General features: G+C 42.2%; 1 protein-coding gene across 6 annotated transcripts in view; it reads left to right on the forward strand.

Annotated features, from left to right (window-relative positions):
- Positions 1 to 13,176, forward strand: part of kntc1 (kinetochore associated 1) — a 47,275-nt gene that overhangs the window by 25,527 nt on the left and 8,572 nt on the right. For all 6 annotated transcript variants that reach the window (XR_002836438.2, XM_072709198.1, XM_072709194.1 and 3 more), the window contains 15 exons: positions 322 to 494; positions 855 to 952; positions 1,271 to 1,415; positions 1,652 to 1,708; positions 2,240 to 2,403; positions 2,503 to 2,607; positions 3,092 to 3,220; positions 6,611 to 6,727; positions 7,230 to 7,339; positions 9,811 to 10,021; positions 10,239 to 10,328; positions 10,686 to 10,854; positions 11,064 to 11,122; positions 12,361 to 12,577; positions 12,670 to 12,743. Coding sequence is in view for 5 of the 6 variants with exons in the window: in XM_072709198.1 (XP_072565299.1) it covers positions 322 to 494; positions 855 to 952; positions 1,271 to 1,415; positions 1,652 to 1,708; positions 2,240 to 2,403; positions 2,503 to 2,607; positions 3,092 to 3,220; positions 6,611 to 6,727; positions 7,230 to 7,339; positions 9,811 to 10,021; positions 10,239 to 10,328; positions 10,686 to 10,854; positions 11,064 to 11,122; positions 12,361 to 12,577; positions 12,670 to 12,743 (1,918 nt within the window). In the remaining variant the exon portion in view is untranslated. The remainder of the gene's footprint in view (positions 1 to 321; positions 495 to 854; positions 953 to 1,270; positions 1,416 to 1,651; positions 1,709 to 2,239; positions 2,404 to 2,502; positions 2,608 to 3,091; positions 3,221 to 6,610; positions 6,728 to 7,229; positions 7,340 to 9,810; positions 10,022 to 10,238; positions 10,329 to 10,685; positions 10,855 to 11,063; positions 11,123 to 12,360; positions 12,578 to 12,669; positions 12,744 to 13,176) is intronic.

Consider the following 13,176-nt stretch of genomic DNA (forward strand, 5'->3'; position numbering starts at 1 on the left):
AATGGGTGTTTCTGAAGGTATCTTAAGAATGTGGACGAAGATGTGTGTGTGTTTTTATTAATAAATTCACTTTAAAAACTCTATAGGTCTAAATTAGCTTTAGACCTATATAACGTTATGGTTGGACTGTCATTGGCTCCTGTCATTGTAAATCAGCAGTTTATTAGGCCGCTCTTGCCCTGTGATGGACTAATCCTGTTTGTCAGGGTTATGATTTACAGCCTCTGATGTTCCTCAGAGATCTCCTGGATTGTACCAAATGGAGTGATGACTAGCTGTGATTTGCTGCTCATCTGCCTGTTTGCCCCCCCCCCCCCACAGGGAGCTGTTTCAGCATCACTACAACGCCAGCACGGGCAGGGTGCTCTTCAGTGCTGCCCAGAAGCTCTGTCACATGCTGGAAGAGAACGTACCCATGGTCATTCCGGAGGGCCTCAACCTTCCTGCCGCCATCCACACCCTGGCCTGTCAGGCCATCACGGTGTGCCACCCAGGTACAGCACATGGAGCAGGGGGCAGTGATGTCTCAGTTGTCTTTGAGTCTATGTCAAGACCGTATCTTTAGCCAGTCTCCAAATTTCCCCCCTTTTAACACAAGCCCTTAACTGGACTGAACACAACCATCAAGCACCAACTCACTCGTGCTCCCAAAACGGTCTGCCCACTGTGCAGGCATGACAAAACATCCATTCGTATGAGCACTCAAGACTGAACCCGAGTGCCACTACATTGGATTACATTCTGGAGAGCCCAATGCTAAAGATGGACTCCTTGAGGGATGCTGATCAACTGACGCGGGACTGTGATTTTGGGTTATTGCATGTGTGACCCAGTGTTGCCGCTCTGCCCCGCAGATCTGCTGCTGGACTGCATGGAGCTGTGTAAGAGCACGCGGGCGGCCATGGACGTCTACCAGCAGTGCCAGATCGATGACTACGGATTCACTGCCAAGGTACTGGGCTCTGCCCCCCTGCCCCCTTTTTGCTGTGTTCCTCCTGGGGTTCGAAGATGTCATGACTCCTAATGTGGTGGCTGTCTGCTCAGTTCCTCCCAGGCCCGGCGAGTCGGGGGGGTTTTTCTTTCTCCACACAGAAGGTGGTTGGTGGTGTTGGTGTTAATGTGTTTTTTTTTTTTAGCGGTTCATTTCAAAAGTAGAGCAGCAATCCCCTTCTGGGACTCAACCAGCCAGCTGAATCTGTAATCTTAAACAGCATGCAAAGCTATGGGTTACCAGTATTGTGGCTAGCATGACGTTGTATCATGTCGTCAGGACTCGTGCCCAGATTCGGACTGCGACCCGTACACAGAGTGGAGCTTCCAGCATTTCTTCAACGAGGACGGCATTGTTCTGGACCCCGTGTCTGTTCTTCCAGTCCAGTATGAGATCACCAACAGCCTTCTTCCTCTGGCCTCAGGTGCGATGGCGAACAAGAGATACGTTTCATGTCCTCTTAGTTGCTTTTATTTTAAACACCTACACAACTTATATAGTCTACTATTCATGGTGCTTTCTTCTGTTGTGACATGTCCTGTGCTATGTCCCGCCTGATTTGGTGGAACAGACCTACAGCTAAACCCTCCTGATGCAGGTTGGGAGTGCTTGAATGGAGTGCGAGACCAACTGAGAGTTCTGTGCTTGTTTATGTTGTAGACTCAAAACTGTATCCTCTGGACTGTTCCTGTCTGTCCAATTTGTCTTACCAAGAAGGTAAGTATGTTCATTAGGGCTGCAACTATCAAATATATTCATATTTGAATATTCGGATACTAGATATTTTGCTTAGCATTGCTACAGCTGTTTTGGAAACGCTCCCATACTTCAGAGCTTTTTGGGTGCACTGGAGCAGTGCTAGGAGGATCATGTTGACTTGTAACTGCCTTTTTTATGTTTTACTTGTGTGGTATGTGTGCACTGCTTACTAGATGAGTAGTACTGGTCCCCCATTACATGGTCTGAATATGAACTACTCATGAATTTTGGTTATTCAGATATGTATTTTTCTTGAATATTATTTATATTTTAATTTTTCGAGTATTTCTTGCAACAGTAATGTTCCTTCATTTCTGTAACTTAAGCTTTAATGAAGAATGACAGCATTATTCCTTGATTTCATTGATTTCATTTTCTGAGAATATATATATTTTTTTACCTACCTTAAATATTGAGCCAACTGAACTGTTCCTGGTCTGGCTGAATTTGGTCCCTGCTCCGTTTCTTACCCCCCCCCCCCCTACTAAGACATGAACTTCCTGGCACCCCTGCTGGGCCCGGTGGCCATGATGCTGCAGAGCCTGCAGGAGTGCAGCCAGCTGCAGCTGGCACTGCGCCTGCTCACCAATTCCTTTGGCAGCTGCCTCCAGCACGTCGCTACCAACAACATGGACCTGGGCCTCAGTTCACAAGTAGGGGGAGGGCATTAGGGAGGGAGGGCATCGCTCAACTCTGATTGGATGGCATGTCGACCTTTCAGGTGTACTCACCAATCTGTTGGCCTCTTTCAGCTGCACAGCCACCAGCAGCTGCTGAGAGACAGGAAGTGCTTAGCCGAATTCGGGAAGAGCACCCTGGCTTCCATCAAGACCATTGCAGTTGCTCTTCTGCACAAGGTAGAGGTGCAGATGTGCATCCCTTCCCAGGTTTAATGCAGCACAGCAGTTAAAATGGTGTGACCCCTGTTGTGTAACCCCATCGTCTGGATTTGTTTTAACATCAGAAAGTAGGATTGACTGTTATACTTAGTATAACTAGTTTGTAGTTTCATACATACAGTTTCATACATAGTTTCATACATACATTCAGTAGAACATTAGTACAATGAGGACTTGCTTGCAGACATGCTCAGGATGTCTGTAAGTCAAGAAATTTATTGAAGCATTTAAGTACTTAATTTTATTTGATGTCATCTGGGTGGATTTTTATGCTCATGCTACAGATCTGTGATTGACTAGCATCCCTTTCATAGTATGTCTCAGCTTTGTACCCTATGCTGTTTGGGATGCGCTCCAGACCACCCTGCAGTCCTGATAAGTATAAGTGGTTGGAAGGTGCGTGGATGTGTTTCATTATTTTTATTGATCTTTTCTGATTCAGGTGCTTAACTGGAGAGTAGTTGACTGCAGTCTGGCTATCGGCTACTGTACGCTGCTTCCTAAGAAGGACGTGCTGGAGATTCTCTGGAAGGTCATCAATGACACTTGGCATAACTACAAGAAGATACTGGTAGGATCACAGCAGGCTTATTCTCTTTGTGAATGAAATGTTCAGGCTGCACAGAGGTGTTTGTACAGTGTTTAACACAATTTGTAGCCGTCATTATCACTTTTTATTATTATTTATTTGTTTATTTTATTTATTAGCCTTTTCAATCACTTCTCAATTACACGGCAATATGGCAAAAAGAAGAGGGCGATGAGGGTCCATATAAAAAGAGAGTAAAAGCCTCAGTTATGTAGGAACCCTTCACATTTACAGTGAATGAAAATGCAGTCATCGCATAACAGCACCAACAGCACAAATGCAATGCAGCAACATCTTAAGACATCCACGGGCTCACCCGATCAATGTGAGGTTAACCATAGATGACGTTAAACTATGTGCCCTTTAGTCTCTTGGCGTAGCCTATCTTTGTCATCACTTTGTTTAATTTTTTTTTATGGTGAATGCATAAGGTTTTAGAACAGACCTGCCACCACCGCAGACGCTTTCTCGTTAATGCGTAACTCAAAGTCTTTGACAGATCTTTTTCAAGTTTTGCTGGCGCTTTTTCTGGGTGATGAACTGGAACAGATCAAATCAAAGATTTTGACACAGATTCCAGTGGTGACTCACAGCTGACAAAAAAGGCATTTTCAGACACTTGAAAGTGAAGCAACGCCACATAGTAGATGCAAAGGGAAGAGTGAAAGCAGACAATTGATAAGTCAAAAAGTATTTGGATCTTATTACTGCTTCAGATAAAAAAACATTATACAGTATCCCCTTCACATTCATGAGGTTTGGGAGTGGAAGATCCCCACTAATGTGAAAATTCACAAAAAATACTTGGACACCCCTAGCTTTCATGCTCCATTGCTGAAGACCAGTTCTTAAGGACAATGGACCATAGAAATCTCCAGATGTCATCCTTACCCCACCCCAAATATCCAGAATGCATTGGTTGCATCCTTGCCAAATAAGAACAATCCCATGATTCATTCTTGGGAGGCAAGTTAGCAAGACTGTTTTTGCCAAGACTACACAAGGATCTTTTCTCAACCCATAGGTCGTGACCCAAATGTAGGTTGCGGCAAGTTCCAAAAGGGTTGCAAGGTGGAGTAAATGTGACCATTTTAAAACAAGCCCACTCCTGTGCTGATCCACGATCAGGTTTCTCAGCCCTGATTTTACAATTAACCTATTTAAACGGGTCTTGGGCCTACAAATGCTTAATTTAAAATTCAATGGCACATCCAATGAGATTTGTGAGATAGGCATTGATTGGCATAAATTGCAGAGTGGTTCCAGTTTGTGCAGCTGGGTGAGAGGCGCTGCATGATCTGTCTGAAGTCGTCTTGCTCTCACGAGGATTTTGTACCATGTGACATGGTGATGCGTGGTAACGTTTCGCAGCGCCGGACAAAAAATTTAACCATGATCTGGCATTTTTTTTTTTAATAAGTGTTTTTTCGTTTGGTTTAGATACTTTTCTACCTCGGTATTTAAAAAAGTTTTTAAAAGACCAAGAATGGAGGCAGATACTTGTTGCAGTCAGTTCTGTCCTGCTTTATTTTGTTTGCCCTTTAACATACAGTGGTACTTCAGAACTCGAACTTAATCCGTTCAGAACTCTGATCAGTTCCAGTTCTGATCGAATTTTCCCCATAAGAAATAATGGAAAACCAATTAATTGGTTCCCGGCCCCAAAAAATTACACCTAAATATGTTCATTAGCATTTAAACACAAAATGAACCGGATAAAAGAAGAGCATATACTGTACTAAACACATCTAAGCACATTTATCAAAACAGTAATTTGTAAAGTAAGAAAATAAATGTATCCAAACAATGTGTAAAGTTAAAAAAAACAATGTATCCTGCCCCGATCGTCAGCTCCTTCCATGAGCCACGCCCCCTCTTTAACCCCGTGTGGAATCCCAGTGTAATCAGCTGTTTCTGGTTGTCATTAGTCCTCTGTATTTCGTCCGCATTTCAGTTTGTTTCCCCAGTCCGGTCATTGTATTGTCTGTCTGCATTTTGCCTGCCTTACCTGTAATTAAACCCCGTATTCCCCGATACCCTGGTGTCGGCGCCTTTGTCTCCGTTCTGTCCCCACTGGGCTCAACAATATTATTATAATTAAATGTATTCATGATTTATTATTAATATTAAAATAATGAATAAGAAATCTTTATTTTAATGTATTTTATATAATTATTGTTACTGTCTATCATTGTCTATGTATTTTTACTGTCTAATAATAATAATAATAATAATAATAATAATTGATACTTTATTGATCCCCGTGGGGGAAATTGTTTTTACGCCTCCCTCAACTTAAGCTGTCCGCGAATATATGTATTCAGCTAGTGTAAACATGCACGATGCTATCACAGCGAATGCCTGGCTGAGACTGAAGCTTTACCCTTTGTTTCCGCTGAGAGACGTGCCGCGTGACTCATTTCCCCACTCATACAAGTTATCTTAGGTCGGCGTTCCCGGTTTGACTTCTGAGATTCAGATCGAGCTCTATGTAATTTTTCAAACTGGTTGGTTTGACTTTTAATAAATTCGAGTTCGAGAACTGAGGTACCACTGTATTTGTAATATTATACTGTTTTGTACATTGTTACATTATTATGGTTTTGTTAATTTGAGCTATGTTTCTTTAAATACTTGAAAACCAATAACCTTTTATAATTTTAAGGGAATTTTGTATGTAAACAGTAAAATTTGTTGGAAAATATTTGTTTACTAATATTGTTTAATTCAATGTGTTCATTTTATTTGTCAGAATATGGTTGTTTTAATAATTTTTTTGATTATTCCATTATTACATGGAACAGCATTGTGAAACTATAATATTGATAATTATCAATATCGGTCAATACAGGAAAAAATATCGTGATAATTTTGTTTGTCATATCGACCAGTTCTACATTAATTTAAACCTATACTTCATATGGGATGACAGGACAGTCCAGGGCAACCATTGTCATCGTTGTGACAGCTAGCAATAGGGAGAAGACTGTCTGTCTGTATCGAGTCTGATTCAAGACCTGGTTGAAAACGTGATGCAACGTTTTATTTTTCAGTACAGAATTTTGTGATATATGGGACACAGGTGGCAGCAATGTCTTGTTTGTTCTGAAAGAATTTCCAAGGTGGTATTGTACTCTGAGACTGTCTTTTAAAAAATAAACAGCCTCTACATCCTCTAGTCTGAGACAATTTGAGACCAAGCAGAAATGCTTTCAGTTCCAAGAGAAGAGTGGAAAAACTGAACCAACATCTAGCTTTTTTTAGGTTTTCAAAATGCTTTTAAATTTTTCAGATGAAAGATGCTCCCCAGAGAACTGTTCCTGGTCCTTCCAAACTATTCATGTGTGTTACTTTTGTTCATGTGTTTATTAGGCTGTGTCCATGGTCGGAGTGCATCTTTGCAGCTTGTTCATGGAGGAGGAGCAACGTCAGAAGTTCCTGTCCCTGATCACTGACACAGAGTGGGGCATCAAACTGGGCAAGCTGGGGGTTAGTGCTAAATGTTCCCATTGACGTAGATTATGTCATTTATCATCTTTGTACCCATGTATCCATCTGCTTTTTAACCAATTTATGCAACTTAGGCCCAAGATCACTGTGGTCCTTCTTGAGCTAGAGTGTGAAGCTTCACCCTTGGGGAAGCACTAGTGTGCAAGATCATCGCCTCTCTCTCTCTATTTCTCACTCCATTTTTTGTGTATTCATTATTTCATATTTCCTTTCTCAGATAATCACTAGTAAATCTTTGGCAAAAGGTACTAATAATCACAGTTTAAAAGTTGATGCAATGGGTAATAATGCAGGAAGCACCGCTTCTTGGCACCTTCTCCAGTGAGAGAGCTCCTTCACTCATCATAAACATTTAAAGAGACATTACTGGTACTTTATCAGCAGCTTTTGTTTTGGTGAATTTCATGCTGCTTAACAATTAAACGGGGAATATTGTAGATCCCCAGTGCTGTGCATGCTGATCCTATCCGTGCATCTGCAGATCTCCTTCCAGCCCGTGTTCAGGCAGTGCCCTGAGATAAAGAAGAACTTGGTCCCCACACTGGTGAAGAACAGGAACATGACACCTGAGCTTCTCCTCCAGTACTGCAGGTGACTCCACATGCTGCCTCCTTTATCCCAGGCTGAACTTGCTGCTGCCATCAGGTCACTCAAAGCGATCTCAGTCCCTGATCCTTTTCCTCGTGACCACCTGTGCTTGTTGTCTTTAATTCCAGTTTGAGCTGGTAAAAGTAGAGTTTAGCTCACTGTTGGTATGTAGGGGGAGGGGGATTTAGGTACTTACTCCTTAATCATTACGTTACCAGCCAGTAGGTGTTTTAAGTGACAAATTATTTCAGATTTAATTAAATAGTCATTTTTAAGGGCCCAGTATTAATTTTATTCCCCCCCCCCCATTTTATTCCTGCAACCAGATGGGGAATAGATATGGTTTTGGGACTACTATGCTGACTTTCACTGAGCAGTGGTTAATGAAGAAAGAAGAATAGTTGTTCTTGTAGGAAGTGCAGAGTTGCTGGGATATCTAATTTTTTATACTGTTTAGGTCAGGGGTCTCCAACTCCTGTCCTGGAGAGCTACTATCCAGTAGGTTTTCTATCCTACCTGGCTTCTGATGAGCCACACCTGTTCTCAGGTAAATACCAGGAGCAGGTATGGCTCATCAGAAGCCAGGTGGGACAGAAAACCTACTCGATAGTAGCTCTCCAGGACCAGAGTTGGAGTAATACAGTTCAATGAATTTTAAAATCACGAATATTTCTAAATGCAATATGCTGGCATTTAGAAATATTCGCGATTTTAAAATTCATTGAACTGTATTACATTAATACTGTTCAAGCCTAGTAACTTTACAACTGTTCAAACAGTTTACCCATTTCAATACACTGTTTGTATTAGTGTTTGTTGCAATACATCTGACCTCTGCTGATTTGGTGGAATATTACTGCTGTATGCATTGGCACAGTCATCTGGAGCTGCCACTTAGGGGATGTGAGGAGGGTCAAAACTCAACAGCAGCTATAGGTGTGCTTTCCCACTGCGACCATGTTTTAGCTTTTGTTGTGTTTTTGTGTTGCAATGTAATTCACAGCAAAACAGTATTTTACAGCTGTGTAGCCTATTCATTAATATAAAAGGCAAAAAAACACCTGATAGATTAATATGTAAATGCTAACTGAATCACCCCAAAATCTACTTTTGTCCATTGAAAAAGCTCAGGGGAATTGATTTATAATAAGAGACATATCATGCCTTATTATAAAGATACGGGCTCAGAGATGTATGCATGTTTTGGATTTCACTATGCACACTATTAAGAATTAGATGACCATAGCACCTAACTTCTGTCATGCAATTAGTTGAAGCTTTGGACAAGTGCCAAGTCTTGTCGAATAAGACAGATTTGGTTTGGGAGCAAGATTTGAGTCAACAAATTCACCACCATAAAACCCATAGCTTTTTATACCACACTCACTGCACCTTCTGGCTTTGTGGTCACATTCTCTTTATGGAAGAACACAAATATCCTAAAATATAGCATTTAATTAACTTTAAAAATTAAATTCAAGAGCCTAAAATAGGAAACTGAGAGCATAAAAATCAAGTGCACGTTTTATGGATTACGTGAGCTTGGTTTGGTGCTTTTTGGGAACTTTAAACTGTGCTCATGGTTTAAATCAGGCCCCCAAAAATAACTGCGTGGCCACTCCAGGAAGAGAATTCATACTGTTATGTCACGGAACATGATGGTCGTAGTGCAAATGAGAAATAAATAGAATATAAATAGACATAGAAAATATGAATAATATAAATAACACTTTAACACATGGATGTTAAGATGTACACAAAGAAATATAGATAACCACATAACTGGCAGGGAGGGATTTTCTGAACTGGTATATATGTGGAGTGTGCAATAAATGAGTATGTGTGGTTTCAGAGTTGTGTGTTATGACTAGAACTTGGATCATTTAGGTAAAAACATGTCCAGATGTTCCATCCAGTACTTACAGATACTGTATGGAGTGGTGACTTTGTGAGGAGCAGGTAACTGGGTCACCCGCCCCAGCCCCCCCAATCATTGTAAGATTTCAGATGTATGAGGTTATTCCTGCTGGCTGCAGTGAAGCACATGTGTACCTGTACCTCAGAAATGAGTTTATGGAACCACATTGGTTATTTTTGGGAAGTGGCACAACACTGAGATGCTAAAAGTAAGGAAGGAAGCACCCACCCCATTCTGTGTGGACTTGGATGACTTGGGTCAGGAGTAAAAGGAATGGGAGGAATAGGGGTTGATGAATCTCTGCAGGAATGTGATTGTGAGCTGCTACTTGCTAATTTGGGGCAGTGGTGAGTCCAGCCCGAGTGAATATGTTAGTGCAGTCTCATCAGGACCAGCTTGACTTTTCCCAGTAGGTTGAGAAACACAGACCTAAATGAATCCAGGGTTAAAAGTTCCCAATAAAAGTTCAACAACATGATCATACATTAGGATTAATCTCTTTGCAGCAGATGGTACATTTGTTAAAAGCAAAAAGTCATAACTGTCTTCTTCACAGCACATTTGACTTGGAGAGTGACTCTGCCCTCAACTTGTACATCACAACTTTGCTGCTGGAGGAGAAGCTGGAAGAGAGTCTGGGTGTCTCAGAAGCCTCCCAGGAGGGGAGACTGGACCATGCCGACACCCTTGAGCGTGCCTTGATGATCATTCCTCAGCTACAGAGCACCAGCGAGCTGGTCGTCAGCCTTAATGCGGCCGTGCTCAAGGTGGGCTGCTAGGGTCACACAGCTGGGCTTTGTGGTCCTCACACTTGAATGGCAAAATCTTCTCTAAAATGACTAATCACTAATGCATCAATGTTTTGTAGATCATCTGTAGTATCTTGCGTAATGCTATATCATTCTTTGCATTGCCATTTACAGGGAACATTGAGCCAGAAAATGCATTGTTACAGATGCTAACCCCTCTTTTCTTCTTACACAGCTTAGTCCGTACAACTATGAAAGAATCCAGGGAGTTCTCAGGATCATACAGACAACTGGAGAAACCATGGCCAGCTTCCCTCTCGATCAGGTACCTGGATTTGTAAGAGATTGTGTGTGGGTTTGTATTTATCACCTTATGGGGACCAAATGTCCCCACGATGTGGTAACACCTGTCACTTTTTAGCTTGCAGGGACTTTTTTTTTTCCCAGATCCCCACAATATAAACCTCAATTTTATAAAAATCTGTGAATGTGGTGAAAGAACTAAAAATGCAGTCGTCTTGTATTTTGTTTGGTTACTTATTGTTAAGGTTCGGGCTGGGTAGGGGTTAAGGTTGTCATGGTTGGGGATTAGGGTTATGCCCATAAACGAATGGAGAGTCCCCACAAAGATATGAATAAAAACATATGTGCGTGCGTGTCATGGCTCTGGCTGCATCCACAGGCGGTGGGGCTGCTCCAGCACTTAAGCTCCTACAAACGTATCTCCCCACCTACCGAGCTGGAGAGCAGCTACCTGCTGGAGCACGGCCTGGAGCCCACACCTCTGGCCCATTCTCGCCTGCCCTTCCATCTCCTCTTCCAAACCGGCCGCTGCTTCTGGAAGATCATCAGTGAGTACAGGACCCTGGGGAGCCACTGTGGAAGTGAAACCCTGCGCCATTAGCGAACATAAAGTCTGAGGTCCATTCAGATGGAGATGCAGAAGTCATATTGTTAGCTGTTGGGCCGTTTGCATGCAGTGGTTCCACTAGTACGTTAATACCTGAATGGTCTAATGAGTTTCTCAATTTCTCTCCCCTTTTCCACCACTTCCGATTAGCATCAGAGCTCAGTGAAGAGACCTTCCCCACACTGCTGCTCATAACCAAATTGATGAAGGTAAAAGGGCAGTTTCGTTACAGTTGAATAAAGGGGGCTGGCATCAGTATCTATCAACCATTTACATGCTTGCTCTGTCTAAACTCAAAATACATTCTTTGTATAACATTGGATCATTGGTACAATTTCTCTTAAATTGATCAGAATTCAAAATCTGCCTCCACCATGTATGTGTATAGTTGGCATATTCTCCCTGTGTTGTACCAGTGAACTCCCACAGACCAAAGACATGCATTTAGGCTAACTGGTCTCTTTGGGTGCTTTTCTACCGCACCAGGTACCGTACTTTCGGTACTTCCATAAAGTACCAAAAGTATGGTACTTCTTTTGTGTCGGTTTTCCACTGGCATAAAAACTGGTACCGGCACCAAATGACATAATCAGTGACCGCCCCTGACTGACATCATCACAAAGCGCGGCGCATTATTTCTTTTGCTGAATTCTGTTATTATGTTATTATTTCACTCCACCACCAAACAGGAACCTTTATGCTAAAAAAGGATAGGAGACTAATAGTAGGTTAAACTTGACACGGAATTTCAATCCTTCATTTTCCTGTAGTCCTGCTTAAGTTTTTTGATTTTCAAGCGGCATTGTTCGGTGTTTCACGTGTGCCCCATTTCTTCCAAGCGGCTTGCTATTAACAGCATTTTTATTTCGAGTCATGCCATCCAAATCCTGCTGGATCTGTTCATCCGACCACATGGCGATTAAAGCCTGTGTTTCCTCATTTGTCCATCCTTCCATTTTACTTTTTTATATTTTTGTTTCTACTGCTTTTTATTTTGTTTCTCGCTGTTCGCTGTGTGTTTCAAAAGATGGCGGTTGTATTTTGTGTTTCAGCGGCAGGCTATTTGCATAACCAATCGACAGCAAATACGTTTGCAAGTCCCACCTCAAAGTACCGAAGTACCCAAGTAGTACCCCAGCTGGTTTGGCACTTTCGGTACTAAAATTTTCAGTACTGGTACTCGACCAGAAGTCAATGGAAAAGCGAAAGTACCGTACTTTGTGCGGTAGAAAAGCGCCCTTTGATTGGTCTGTAGATTACGATTGAGTATGTGCCCTGTGATAGACTGACACCCCGTTCAGGATGTACTCCACGCTGCTGTAAGAAAAAAGTAGCAAGATTTTTACTGTACTTTACTGTGAAGAATTTACAGTATTTGGAAATTGGGAAGATACTGCTGTGTGTAGATTACTCAGTTCCGAATTCTCCTTTACTGACTGGTTTTTAGGTAAATGTGGATAAGCTGTACATGGCAGCCGTGAACCACATGTTTGAAAAGAAACTGAAGCCACAGCTCCTTGAGCAGGCCAAGAAAAACGCCTCTTTAGCTGCAGGCAAGGAGGCAGCCAGGACGGCCCGGACCATCATGGACTACATCCTGTGCATCAGGAACCCTGAGTGGGCGGCGGCCACCATACACAGGGTCTCCCAGGAGCTACCGCCAGGTCAGGCCAAGTCCGCTGCTGTCTCCAGGAAGCTCTCCCATGGCTGGAGCACAGAGGAGAATCACCTGGGTGTTTGTTTTATTTCCCGACAGGCATTGAGAAGACAAAGTCCCTGAAGTTTTGCCTGGCCCTTGGGGAGAAATGGCTGCAGGTCCCGGAGCTGGAGGTTAACAATCCTGAACATATTTTAGGATCATACATTTACTGTCTTGTTACTGTTATGAATGTGTGTAAGCTGACCAGGATAAATAGGCTTATTCACTGCTAAGCCAAATTTATTATGACCTCCTCCACCTGACGCAAATAATGTTGAATATCTTGTAAAAGTGGTGCATATCTAGGTCTTGGTTATACAGTAGTGTCTGCGGTTCACAAACACGATCCGTTCAAGGAATGTGGCCGTGAGCCAATTTGTACGTGAACCAAGGCAATTTTTCCCACAAGAAAGCATTGAAATTTGATTAATTCGTTGACAAGCCTACCAAATAATACTTTTTGTTCATTAATTTCCTGGTTTTTATAGTAAAAACTTTAAAGAAAAACACAATATAGTGTGGCGATGGGCAAACTGAGGCATCACGGGAGCAGAGAGAGACATG

Source organism: Paramormyrops kingsleyae, chromosome 2 (assembly GCF_048594095.1).
Source record: "Paramormyrops kingsleyae isolate MSU_618 chromosome 2, PKINGS_0.4, whole genome shotgun sequence".
Classification (NCBI taxonomy): Eukaryota; Metazoa; Chordata; class Actinopteri; order Osteoglossiformes; family Mormyridae; genus Paramormyrops; species Paramormyrops kingsleyae.